The 14576-nt window shown below is 46.2% G+C and overlaps 1 protein-coding gene across 3 annotated transcripts in view; it reads right to left on the bottom strand.

Moving 5' to 3' along the window:
- LOC148481366 (protein unc-13 homolog B-like) overlaps positions 1-14576 on the bottom strand; it is a 296399-nt gene that overhangs the window by 249005 nt on the left and 32818 nt on the right. For all 3 annotated transcript variants that reach the window (XM_088453621.1, XM_088453622.1, XM_088453623.1), the window contains exon 3: positions 2349-2371. In XM_088453621.1, the coding sequence (XP_088309747.1) occupies positions 2349-2371 (23 nt within the window). The remainder of the gene's footprint in view (positions 1-2348; positions 2372-14576) is intronic.

The following is a 14576-nucleotide window of genomic DNA, read 5'->3' as shown; positions in this document are numbered from 1 at the left end:
GCACATGTTCTATTCTATTCACGTGGACACTGACGGAAATGTGCACGTTTTTGGTGCATACTATATTATTACACAAACCAGAGTAAAAAGATTACAAAGGATCACATAGGGAGCAAATAATCCCTATAGTGCCTGCATTATCTATCCAATGCTGTGTGGATTAGCTCACCGACTAAAACATTTGATAAGCTGTTGCTATGTATCATATTGTCCGCTGTTAGGATACACAATACAATACATTGTTACTAAACGGTAACTCAAGTTGAAAATCTGCCTCCTAATGCTGGCCATACACGCTACAATTACCGGGGCGATCCGCCTGATATCGGCAGATCGCCCCGATAATTGTAGCATGTGTGCGGGCGACCGAGGGTTAAATATTGCTCGGTCGGGCATGCAGGATTGTCCAACATGCCCGTCCGATGCGATATTTACCTGGTAACTGTCGGCCGCATCGGGCAGTGTATGCCCAGCGCGGCCGACAGACATTTCCTGTGTTCCTTCCTACGGAAGGAACAGGGAAATGTCTCCTCCCCCGGGGGCGGAGCCCGGATGACGGGCTGATACACTGAGAGATTTCTCTCACAGTGTATGCCCAGCGCGGCCGACAGACATTTCCTGTGTTCCTTCAGGGAAATGTCTCCTCCCCCGGGGGCGGAGCGAGGATGTCGGGCTATACACTGTGAGATTTCTCTCACAGTGTATGCCGGCGACATCTGCGGCTGGCAGCCAGCCAGATAAAATGTCTGCCGGTCTGACAGACATTTTATCTGGCTGTGTATGCCCATCATTAGTAATATAATCATCCTGGGCAGTACAAGTCCTGGAATGACTCAATGCCTGAATTTCTGTCTGATAGAGTCTGTAAAACAGTGAACCCACTGGGGCTGACATTTCACTTTGAGGTTGTGAGTAACGTAACCCACTGAGCCACAAACGTAACCACGAAAACAGCCAGGATTAGACTGGTTCACAGGGGAAGTCCCTGGTGGACCCCATTGTCTGTGGACCACCCCCCTCCTCTAGGTGTCACATTCCAGACCTCAAATTATAGATTGTTACTCTATGAGACGGTGGAGCAGGACCACTGATCAGCATGGGGGCTCGGTTCCCTTCTACAGAAACTACATCAAGATTTGCATAATGGTTAGCCATGCATATGTGGTGGCTGGCCACAGCCCCTCTGGTGAAAGACCACTCCCCTTAAGCATGGGCCCCTACCACTGCATTCCCCCGGTGGGTCCTTCTTGCTCCAGTCCGACAGTAAAAACAGCCCATGCGGTGAGATGCTGTTACTGGGAAAGATTAGTTAGATTAGTTAGAAGTACCGATGCTGCCATTTGACAGGTTGTAAATTACTTTTCAACAGACTGTTTCAGGCAGAAGTCCCACTTAACTTCAGAGATGGGCGTCACAGCTTACTGGAAAAACTAACCCCCACTACTGTACTGTACATCAGTGACATCATGGTTCAGTACAGGCAGCGTTACACACTGGGTTTTCTCATCCGGCTAGCAGACAAGTCTTCCCAAACCCTGCTCATCGTTCTGGTACTAGGACTCGCACCTCCTGTCCACCAGAATGGGGTCACTATACTGTAAACCAGAGCGAAAGTGTAGCCGCTTCAGTGGTGCCGAGTCCGCTATTATTAGACCCAATGTATTATGAGCAGAAGACCAGGTCGCCTCATCCCTGGGGACTTTCTGGAGAATATACTGTAAATGACGGTGGGAACTGGTAAAATACTGCAGTGTTATTATGCTACCAATTATCTTATCACCTCTATCGCCCATTTATCTCTTGGATTTAGTTTTCCACTAATCCAGCAAAGTGACCGACAGGAGATGTTACCACATTGGGCCGTTCCTGTAGCAAGCATTATCCATCCTTATTTATGTGATAAGAGACTGTTACGGTCAGTTCGGTCTGTATTATACGGGGCACACGCAGTGTCTAAAAGGACAGATGACTACATATAAGCAACCAGCATTACGGGGAATCAGCAATCTGGGAGGAGACAGGAGACTCCAGTGCTGCCCGGCAATTGCTGGCATTGGGACAGAGGTACCCAGCTTAGGTCTATGTACTGATAACAGATACCCCAGCGCCCAGCACGGAACAGGCTCTTTGGTTCACACAAACATGCCGCACCGCTCTCACCTCTCTCTCTCTCTGACGCAGCGCTACAATGAATGGGTTAAAGGCGTTTATGTCACTGACTCGGGGGTATCACCAGAATCACAGCAGAAGGGCATGCAAGTATGCTGGTGTATAGGGAGCAGGTGGGCATGCATGTTACATATGCCGGGATCTGGGGAGAGGCACACGGAAATAAATGCACAATTAACCTGATAGTCTGCTCTACTCCCCTCTGCGAAGGATAAGAGGAGAGAAGGTGAGAAGTTAGTAGACAAAGTAACCCAGCCATGAAATGCCGCCACATACGTGAGCAGGACACGGATGGTGATCACGGGACGGACTGCACAAAAGCTGCAGGTAACGTTACAGACGGAGAGACTTTAATTCAAGCAGCCGGCAGAACGTTGGGTCTCACAGATACGGAGAGAGAGCGCTCGGGTCCGGCATATGGAGGATAGATCCATAAACAGCGTCTGCTCGTAAAATCGCACGATACGCAAGTCAGCTTATAGCAAACTTCCAAGATCTGGCGTTCTCCATGTCATGCAGGAAGACGGCGTCGCAAAAATAGAGCTGAAAGCTATTTCTCTGTAATAATGAAGCATTGTCCGCATGTACAGTTATCAAACTGAAACAGAACCGCCTGGTGAGAAGACAAGGCGCGCAATAAATAGCACTTTTAGCCAAGTTTACGGAAGATTTACGTCAAGACTTTTTCATTGCCCTATAAACCTATAGCTAAATGCTGTACACAGGTCCCGATTTATCAACCAGTGATATTCTTGTTATCACGCATTCCGAATCTTAAATGCTGCTCCATCCAATCAGCTCTTGTCATTTTTCAAACCCATGACAGCTAGGAGCTGATTGGTTGGAGCACCATACAAGATTAGTAATGAGTGATAGCAAGGATATCATTTGTTGATAAATCTGGGCCTAATTCCCAGGACCAGCTGTACCCGAGAGCGCTGGGCGAGGCCGATGGAAATATCCCATCTTATAGGGGCGCACAGAGCCAGCGAGACCCGAACATACGCCAAAATATCTCGCCACGCTCGTTTCAATTAAACTTCTCCATCTGTTCACACAACACAGAACCTGGACGACAGCCGAAGCTGAAAGGTGGTAAGAGGTCAAGAACTTAGATTGACAGAGTTACGGCGCCTATACGGTCTATGCACAGACACGCATCACGTTAGACTGTAGCCTTGTCATGTTTGTGTCTAGAGTCACGCGTGTTGAGTGTGTGCATGCTGATGATGTATGCTGCACTTTGCCATCCATGCGGTGCCAGATAAGTTATAGAACACGGGTATAAGAGAGGAGACGTCTGCACCATCCAGGGCCGGGAATGCAGGTCACATTCACACAGTAGCGCAGAGCAGCAATCACACAGACACAGTATTGTACGTACACCCGATTGCGGAGCGTTTCTCGCTTATAATCGCACTGCGCATGCTCCACAAATGGGCGCGCAAGTACACGGTATGGAGAGTCACACATATTTTGATTGCATCCACACTTCCGATCGGAGAGGCAGAATGCTGGTGTGACGGCGCAGTCCCACCTAGGCAAATCCCCCCGATGACCACAGCTCTGCGCACGGGAGAATATACACATTGTTCCTTTTAGTAACGTACAGTATGCCCAATTTACTGCCAACTCTGGGCTGATTCTGAGCTGGGAGTACAGGAAAAAAGCCGTAACTGCACCTGGACAAACCAAGCTGCAACACAAGGGGGCAAACACATGTATTCTGTTTGCATGTAGGGCAAATACCGGCTGCTGCTGCATGAAGCCCACAAATGCTGGACAGGGGATGCATTCAACGTTCCGGCGGTTGGCATGGCGACGCTAACATTACCGACGCAGGAATACAGACGCCGGTCAGAATCCCAGAGCCAGCATCCCAACCGCCGGGATGCTGAAGGTAAGCAGCGGGGTTGGGGGGAGGGTTAGGCACTAAGGTGGGAAGGTTAGGCACTAAGGGGGGAGGGTTAGGCACTAGGGGGACGGTTAGGCACTAAGGGGGGAGGGTTAGGTTTAGGGGTTAGGCACTAGGGGGAGGATTAGGCACTAAGGGGGGAGGGTTAGGCACTAAGGGGGGAGGGTTAGGTTTAGGGGTTAGGCACTAGGGGGAGGATTAGGCACTAAGGGGGGAGGGTTAGGCACTAGGGGGAGGGTTAGGCACTAAGGGGGGAGGGTTAGGCACTAAGGGGGGAGGGTTGGTTTAGGGGTTAGGCACTAAGGGGGGAGGATTAGGTTTAGGGGTTAGGCACTAGGGGGAGGGTTAGGCACTAAGGGGGGAGGGTTAGGTTTAGGGGTTAGGCACTAGGGGGAGGGTTAGGCACTAAGGGGGGGAGGGTTAGGTTTAGGGATTAGGCACTAGAGGGAGGGTTAGGCACTAAGGGCGGAGGGTTAGGTTTAGGGTGCATGAAGGGGGGGTTTAGGAAGTAGGGGGAAGGTTAGGATTAGGGAGAGGGGGAGGGCTAGCATACCGACCAACAAGTGTCGGTATGTTAACCCTGTCAGATCCCGGCGTCGGGATTCTGGCCGCCTGGATCCAGTCTGTCGGTATGTCATACCAATCCCGCTTGACAGCTTTATTCTTACACTGCAAGTTAGATCTGAGAAGCTGATTCAGACCCGCTCGCTGTGATGCGAACGCCCATAGCTGACCGATAGTAGCGATCTGTGCATGCGTACGCATCGCTATGCGCGTGTGCCAACTACTGCGAAATATCAGAATGCGTTCGCACGTTGCGCATACACAGCCCAGCAGAGTGAGTGACAGGAGAGGCCGTGTGTGGGTGGTGACAGGGGCAGACCTCTAGAAACGGGGGGGGGTGGAGGTGCGAACGCAGGCGTGCTTGAGTGTTTCAACGCCGAGGCGTGCATAATTAACAGGCAACGTCATAGTGCCCGTCACTTGGTGGGATTTCACTCTGAAGTGATCGCAGTGCTTGCAGTAGGGTATAGTCAACCTCAAGCGCTGCGATCGCATCCGATGGTGCTCGATGTACCGATATTTCCATGTTCTTCCAGGAGACGACGTGCGCAAGTAGGCGTCTTATGAATGGCTGGAGGGCGTCTGCATACACAAAGTGATCGCACGCCAAGACATAGTGGGCGTGCTAATGCCTTGCCGTGCGATCGCCTGCCTTGCTGGGCGTGCGCTGGATTTGCATACACAGGCTGCGAGCGAACGCATCTAGCGAGCAGGTCTGAATGAGCTCCTGAGCTCGGACACACCCCTCCCAAATCTACATCTCTCTACACATGTTACATCTGTCCCCTCTGCAGTGCAGCATGGATTTACTAATGTACTCCCACACCTTGTGTCTGCTCCTATATTGTCTCAATTATTCCAAACATGACTTTAGTCACTGACCACCGCCTACAGTCTGGCACAGGAATATTATTCAGAATTGCTGAAGGGGGAGATGCAGAGAACAGGTGGAAAAGATATTTCACTTTTACATAGTGGATGGCAAACTGCACAAGCTTAATACAAATTCATGTATATGCAGCCCCACAATTCATTAGGACCCTGTGACATCACTGTGGTGGTATACAGAGAGATGCATGTCTGGACTGTTACAGGGACCCAGTGACATCGCTGTGCTGGTATACAGAGAGAGATGCATGTCTGGACTATTACAGGACCCAGTGACATCACTGAGGTATTATACATAGAGAGGTGGATGTTTGGACTGTTACAGGGACCCAGTGACATCACTAATCTGGTATACAGAGAGAGGTGCATGCCTGGACTGTTACAGGGAGCCAGCGACATCACTGTGGTGGTATACAGAGAGAGGTGCATGTCTGGACTGTTACAGGGACCCAGTGACATCACTGAGGTATTATACAGAGAGAGGTGCATGTCTGGACTGTTACAGGGAGCCAATGACATCACTAATCTGGTATACAGGGAGAGGTGCATGCCTGGACTGTTACAGGGAGCCAGTGACATCACTGTGGTGGTATACAGAGAGAGGTGCATGTCTGGACTCTTACAGGGAGCCAGTGACATCACTGTGGTATTATACAGAAGATGTGCATATCTGGACTGCTACAGGGAGCCAGTGACATCACTGTGGTGGTATACAGAGAGAGGTGCATGTCTGGACTGTTACAGGGAGCCAGTGACATCACTGAGGTATTATACAGAGAGAGGTGCATGCCTGGACTGTTACAGGGAGCCAGTTACATTACTGAGGTATTATACAGAGAGATGTGCATGTCTGGACTGTTACAGGGAGCCAATGACATCACTGTGGTGGTATACAGAGAGAGATGAATTTCTGGACTGTTACAGGGACCCAGTGACATCACTGAGCTGGTATACAGAGAGAGATGCATGTCTGGACTGTTACAGGGACCCAGTGACATCACTGAGGTATTATACAGAGAGAGGTGCATGTCTGGACTGTTACAGGGACCCAGTGACATCACTGTGGTGGTATACAGAGAGAGGTGCATGTCTGTACTGTTACGGGGAGCCAGTGATATCACTGAGGTATTATACAGAGAGAGGTGCATGTCTGGATTATTACAGGGACCCAGTGACATCACCGAGCTGGTATACAGAGAGAGGTGAATGTCTGGACTGTTACAGGGACCCAGTGACATCACTGAGGTATTATACAGAGAGAGGTGTATGTCTGGACTGTTACAGGGACCCAGTGACATTACTGAGGTATTACACAGGGAGAGGTGCATGCCTGGACTGTTACAGGGACCCAGTGACATCACTGAGGTATTATACAGAGAGAGGTGCATGCCTGGACTGTTACAGGGACCCAGTGACATCACTGAGCTGGTATACAGAGAGATGTACATGTCTGGACTGTTACAGGGACCCAGTGACTTCACTGAGGTATTATACAGAGAGAGGTTCATGTCTGGACTGTTACAAGGGAGCCAGTGACATCACTGAGGTACTATACAGAAAGAGGTGCATGCCTGGCTGTTACAGGGACCCAGTGACATCACTGAGGTATTATACAGAGAGAGGTGCATGCCTGGACTGTTACAGGGACCCAGTGACATCACTGAGCTGGTATACAGAGAGATGTACATGTCTGGACTGTTACAGGGACCCAGTGACTTCACTGAGGTATTATACAGAGAGAGGTGCATGTCTGGACTGTTACAGGGAGCCAGTGACATCACTGAGGTACTATACAGAGAGAGGTACATGCCTGGACTGTTACAGGGAGCCAGTGACATCACTGAGGTATTATACAGAGAGAGGTGCATGTCTGGACTGTTACAGGGAGCCAATGACATCACTGTGGTGGTATATAGAGAGAGATGCATGTCTGGATTATTACAGGGACCCAGTGACATCATTGAGCTGGTATACAGAGAGAGATGAATGTCTGGACTGTTACAGGGACCCAGTGACATCACTGAGCTGGTATACAGAGAGAGGTGCATGTTTGGACTGTTACAGGGACCCAGTGACATCACTGAGCTGGTATACAGAGAGAGGTGCATGCCTGGACTGTTACAGGGAGCCAGTGACATCACTGTGGTATTATACAGAGAGAGGTGCATGCCTGGACTGTTACAGGGAGCCAGTGACATCACTGAGGTATTATACAGAGAGAGGTGCATGCCTGGGCTGTTACAGGGACCCAGTGACATCACTGAGCTGGTATACAGAGAGATGTACATGTCTGGATTATTACAGGGACCCAGTGACATCATTGAGCTGGTATACAGAAAGAGATGAATGTCTGGACTGTTACAGGGACCCAGTGACATCACTGAGCTGGTATACAGAGAGAGGTGAATGTCTGGACTGTTACAGGGACCCAGTGACATCACTGAGGTATTATACAGAGAGAGGTGCATGTCTGGACTGTTACAGGGACCCAGTGACATCACTGTGGCGGTATACAGAGAGAGGTGCATGCCTCGACTGTTACAGGGACCCAGTGACATCATTGAGGTATTATACAGAGAGAGATGCATGCCTGGACTGTTACAGGGAGCCAGTAACATCACTGAGGTATTATACAGAGAGAGGTGCATGCCTGGACTGTTACAGTGACCCAGTGACATCACTGAGCTGGTATACAGAGAGATGTGCATGTCTGGACAGTTAAGAGGGACCCACTGGACTGCTGCACCCAGGGAAGGAGAACGGACTATTTTTTTTTTTATATATATATATATATAATTCTATTGTATTATATTTCTGGAGACCTAAATGATACATTTTGAATGGAAATTTTATTTGAAACATTTAACAAAACACTGATGTTATTAGGTTTAAATCTGTCAATACTTTAATATTTGATCTGATATGTTACAATTGCTTTACAGGGATATTTATGAACGGGCAGTAGTTTAATTTTGTTTAATTTGTGGAATGGAGAGCCCAAATCTCTCCCATGCACTGCATAGAACACCAGAGACTGGACAGGGGAACAGAATCTAATCCTCAATAAGATGCCTCAGTTGCACTTTTGGAATAAATTACATCAATAAGCGATTTATTTTATTGTATTGTCATAATAAATAAAAGAAATAATCAAGCTTTCGCCGCTAAGGCGACATGTCAGATACATCGACCCCGCTCCCCCTTTAGTGGCCGATTCTGCAGGGAACGTTTCATCCATGACTGAGCAGCGCCGGGGGCTACAGCCGATGGACTAACTGCATCCTTACACACCATGGGATTGGCCTTCAGGGCGTTTCGCACATTACACTACACTAAGATGAGATACATGCTGGCACAGCGGAGTCAGTGGTCTTCATGGGTGATTTATGCCATTATTTTCAGCTTACCCGAATGCCTGACTGTAGGACTAATAAGTAGTTTGTCTGCTCGGTGTAATAACAGCGCACTACAGGACGACACATACAAATCATTAAACTACTGGATACAAAAGCACTTTGCTGATGTGACATGTAATTTACGGCACCTGTCACCCAGCACAGAGTTCCAGTAACATAACAGACGGGTTGTTGGGGGCTTAGGAGATAGATGTTTGCTTCCCTGACAATTACTGTTCTTTTACCTGTATGGAAATGACAGAACGAGCACCAGGCAAAATGCAAATAATCTAATGTGCAGGATTCTCTCAAGCAGAACACAGAGGAGACAAATGAAAGGTTTGGTGTGAATGTTGCACAGGAATTATATGTATACTATATATATATATATATATATATATATATATACACACACACACACAATATATAGTGATAGACGCACTAGGGATATTATCGATGGGGGGGTATACATATACCTGGTTCTTAACATCTGTGTGGTAATCATCTATGTAATGAGTAACCTTGCTTAGCAGACCACCAGTGAGAGGCTGATAAAAGGGGCGTCAGCTTCTCTAGTCAGGCTCTCACTGCCTGGGGGAAGGAGTCTGGAGGTGTGCGGAGAGATACCCTTTTTGCTTTGATGTAAGTGTTGTGCTAAATTGCTGTTTTGGTTGTGATTTCGACATTATGGGGGTCATTCAGAACCATTCGCGAGCGGCAGTACGCTCGCAAGTGGGTCGATGTTCCCCACTGCGCATGCGCACGACGAAGGGAGCTCCGTCGTGCGCATGCGCGAGACCCGACGAGCGAAGGACTTTCCTTCGCTCGGAGTGTCTCATCAAAGGGGGCGTGCTGTCGAAGGTGACTGACAGAACGCGGCCTTTGGTGGTCGTGCCGGGGGCGTGCCTGCCAGACGGAGGCGTTCTCAAGGGAACGCCTACCGTCAAAACTATAAAGGGAAAATGTCACCATGCATCACAGTAAGCAGACTTCAGCTTTGCAGTAAGTACCTTCTGTCCTGTACGTTACTGTAACTTGCGGGAATCACTGACGTCACAGCGGTCTAGGGGCACATTTTTACCCCAGTGGCAGGTGAAGGCGGGTGTTTTCGCTGGCAAAATGGTTTGGGCCCTTTGATGGAAGGGGCTAACTCCGCCACCTGGTACAGGGGTCACTGTTCCCCGGGGGAGCAGAATGGGTTGACTTCGCCAGCTGTTGGGTATAGGGGATTCCCTTTTATTATCAGTAACCGTCTGTTACTGACTTATGCTAATCAAGTCTTTAGAGTTTAGGGGGCATATTTATTAAACCTCTGGGAGAGATAAAATAGAGAAGTTGCACAAAACGACCAATCAGCTTCTGACTGTCATTTCATTGTTTCTGTACTTTGTAAGGCGCTGCGGAACCCTTGTGGCGCCATATAAAAGATAATAATAATAATAATAGACTGTGCTGGATAAATGACAGTTAGAAGCTGATTGGTTGCTCTGGGCAACTTCTCCACTTTGTCTCTCTCCAAGGCTCATTACATCTCCACCACCAGGCTCTTGCACCTGGCACCACTCACCTCCTGGATGGTGGCAGCTACTTCCCTGCTGGACAGTAGACTAGTTCTGCTTTGGTAGCAAGCAGAGGGTGAGCTCGGGGCTCGAACTCAGGTCCTGCTCACAAATACACCAGGGAACGGCTAAGCGTTTGGCGTGGTCACACATACGAGCAGATGCAGGCCTCTTGGAAGCAATCAGTTACAAACTTGGATACATGAAGGCATTGCAATGTGCGAGACATGCTGTTTCTGGCCGCAGTGCCCTAAAACACATACTTTACACACGTGCCCAGTGCAAAGCGTCGGGCTGAAGCCATCATTGGCGCTGCGTCACGGGATGCGATTCCCCACAGTCTACTCTGACTGGTGCTCTGAGACGGGACTAGTCCCTCTAAACGTTGCAGAAACTCAACACCTTTAAAAACACATATCTATCCTAAGTGACACACACACATATCTATCCTAAGTGACACACACACATATCTATCCTAAGTGACACACACACATATCTATCCTAAGTGACACACACACATATCTATCCTAAGTGATACACACACATATCTATCCTAAGTGACACACACACATATCTATCCTAAGTGACACACACACATATCTATCCTAAGTGACACACACACATATCTATCCTAAGTGACACACACACATATCTATCCTAAGTGACACACACACATATCTATCCTAAGTGATACACACACATATCTATCCTAAGTGACACACACACATATCTATCCTAAGTGACACACACACATATCTAAGTGACACACACATATCTATCCTAAGTGACACACACACATATCTAAGTGACACACACACATATCTATCCTAAGTGACACACACACATATCTATCCTAAGTGACACACACAAATATCTATCCTAAGTGACACACACACATATCTATCCTAAGTGACACACACACATATCTATCCTAAGTGACACACACATATCTATCCTAAGTGACACACACACATATCTATCCTAAGTGACACACACACATATCTATCCTAAGTGACACACACATATCTATCCTAAGTGACACACACACATATCTAAGTGACACACACATATCTATCCTAAGTGACACACACACATATCTAAGTGACACACACATATCTATCCTAAGTGACACACACACATATCTATCCTAAGTGACACACACACATATCTATCCTAAGTGACACACACACATATCTATCCTAAGTGACACACACACATATCTATCCTAAGTGACACACACACATATCTATCCTAAGTGACACACACACATATCTATCCTAAGTGACACACACACATATCTATCCTAAGTGACACACACACATATCTATCCTAAGTGACACACACACATATCTATCCTAAGTGACACACACACATATCTATCCTAAGTGATACACACACATATCTATCCTAAGTGACACACACACATATCTATCCTAAGTGACACACACACATATCTATCCTAAGTGACACACACACATATCTATCCTAAGTGACACACACACATATCTATCCTAAGTGACACACACACATATCTATCCTAAGTGACACACACACATATCTATCCTAAGTGACACACACACATATCTATCCTAAGTGACACACACACATATCTATCCTAAGTGATACACACACATATCTATCCTAAGTGATACACACACATATCTATCCTAAGTGACACACACACATATCTATCCTAAGTGACACACACACATATCTATCCTAAGTGACACACACACATATCTATCCTAAGTGACACACACACATATCTATCCTAAGTGACACACACACATATCTATCCTAAGTGATACACACACATATCTATCCTAAGTGACACACACACATATCTATCCTAAGTGACACACACACATATCTAAGTGACACACACATATCTATCCTAAGTGACACACACACATATCTAAGTGACACACACACATATCTATCCTAAGTGACACACACACATATCTATCCTAAGTGACACACACAAATATCTATCCTAAGTGACACACACACATATCTATCCTAAGTGACACACACACATATCTATCCTAAGTGACACACACATATCTATCCTAAGTGACACACACACATATCTATCCTAAGTGACACACACACATATCTATCCTAAGTGACACACACATATCTATCCTAAGTGACACACACACATATCTAAGTGACACACACATATCTATCCTAAGTGACACACACACATATCTAAGTGACACACACATATCTATCCTAAGTGACACACACACATATCTAAGTGACACACACATATCTATCCTAAGTGACACACACACATATCTATCCTAAGTGACACACACACATATCTATCCTAAGTGACACACACACATATCTATCCTAAGTGACACACACACATATCTATCCTAAGTGACACACACACATATCTATCCTAAGTGACACACACACATATCTATCCTAAGTGACACACACACATATCTATCCTAAGTGACACACACACATATCTATCCTAAGTGATACACACACATATCTATCCTAAGTGATACACACACATATCTATCCTAAGTGACACACACACATATCTATCCTAAGTGACACACACACATATCTATCCTAAGTGACACACACACATATCTATCCTAAGTGACACACACACATATCTATCCTAAGTGACACACACACATATCTATCCTAAGTGACACACACACATATCTATCCTAAGTGACACACACACATATCTATCCTAAGTGACACACACACATATCTATCCTAAGTGATACACACACATATCTATCCTAAGTGACACACACACATATCTATCCTAAGTGACACACACACATATCTATCCTAAGTGACACACACACATATCTATCCTAAGTGACACACACACATATCTATCCTAAGTGACACACACACATATCTATCCTAAGTGACACACACACATATCTATCCTAAGTGACACACACACATATCTATCCTAAGTGATACACACACATATCTATCCTAAGTGACACACACACATATCTATCCTAAGTGACACACACACATATCTATCCTAAGTGACACACACACATATCTATCCTAAGTGACACACACACATATCTATCCTAAGTGACACACACACATATCTATCCTAAGTGACACACACACATATCTATCCTAAGTGACACACACACATATCTATCCTAAGTGACACACACACATATCTATCCTAAGTGATACACACACATATCTATCCTAAGTGATACACACACATATCTATCCTAAGTGACACACACACATATCTATCCTAAGTGACACACACACATATCTATCCTAAGTGACACACACACATATCTATCCTAAGTGACACACACACATATCTATCCTAAGTGACACACACACATATCTATCCTAAGTGATACACACACATATCTATCCTAAGTGACACACACACATATCTATCCTAAGTGACACACACACATATCTAAGTGACACACACATATCTATCCTAAGTGACACACACACATATCTAAGTGACACACACACATATCTATCCTAAGTGACACACACACATATCTATCCTAAGTGACACACACAAATATCTATCCTAAGTGACACACACACATATCTATCCTAAGTGACACACACACATATCTATCCTAAGTGACACACACATATCTATCCTAAGTGACACACACACATATCTATCCTAAGTGACACACACACATATCTATCCTAAGTGACACACACATATCTATCCTAAGTGACACACACACATATCTAAGTGACACACACATATCTATCCTAAGTGACACACACACATATCTAAGTGACACACACATATCTATCCTAAGTGACACACACACATATCTATCCTAAGTGACACACACACATATCTATCCTAAGTGACACACACACATATCTATCCTAAGTGACACACACACATATCTATCCTAAGTGACACACACACATATCTATCCTAAGTGACACACACACATATCTATCCTAAGTGACACACACACATATCTATCCTAAGTGACACACACACATATCTATCCTAAGTGACACACACACATATCTATCCTAAGTGATACACACACATATCTATCCTAAGTGACACACACA

Source organism: Taudactylus pleione, unplaced genomic scaffold (genome assembly GCF_031769625.1).
Source record: "Taudactylus pleione unplaced genomic scaffold, aTauple2 ptg000584l, whole genome shotgun sequence".
In the NCBI taxonomy this organism is placed as follows: domain Eukaryota; kingdom Metazoa; phylum Chordata; class Amphibia; order Anura; family Myobatrachidae; genus Taudactylus; species Taudactylus pleione.
Note: the sequence above shows the minus strand (reverse complement) of the source record. Positions and strands in the feature narration are given on the sequence as shown.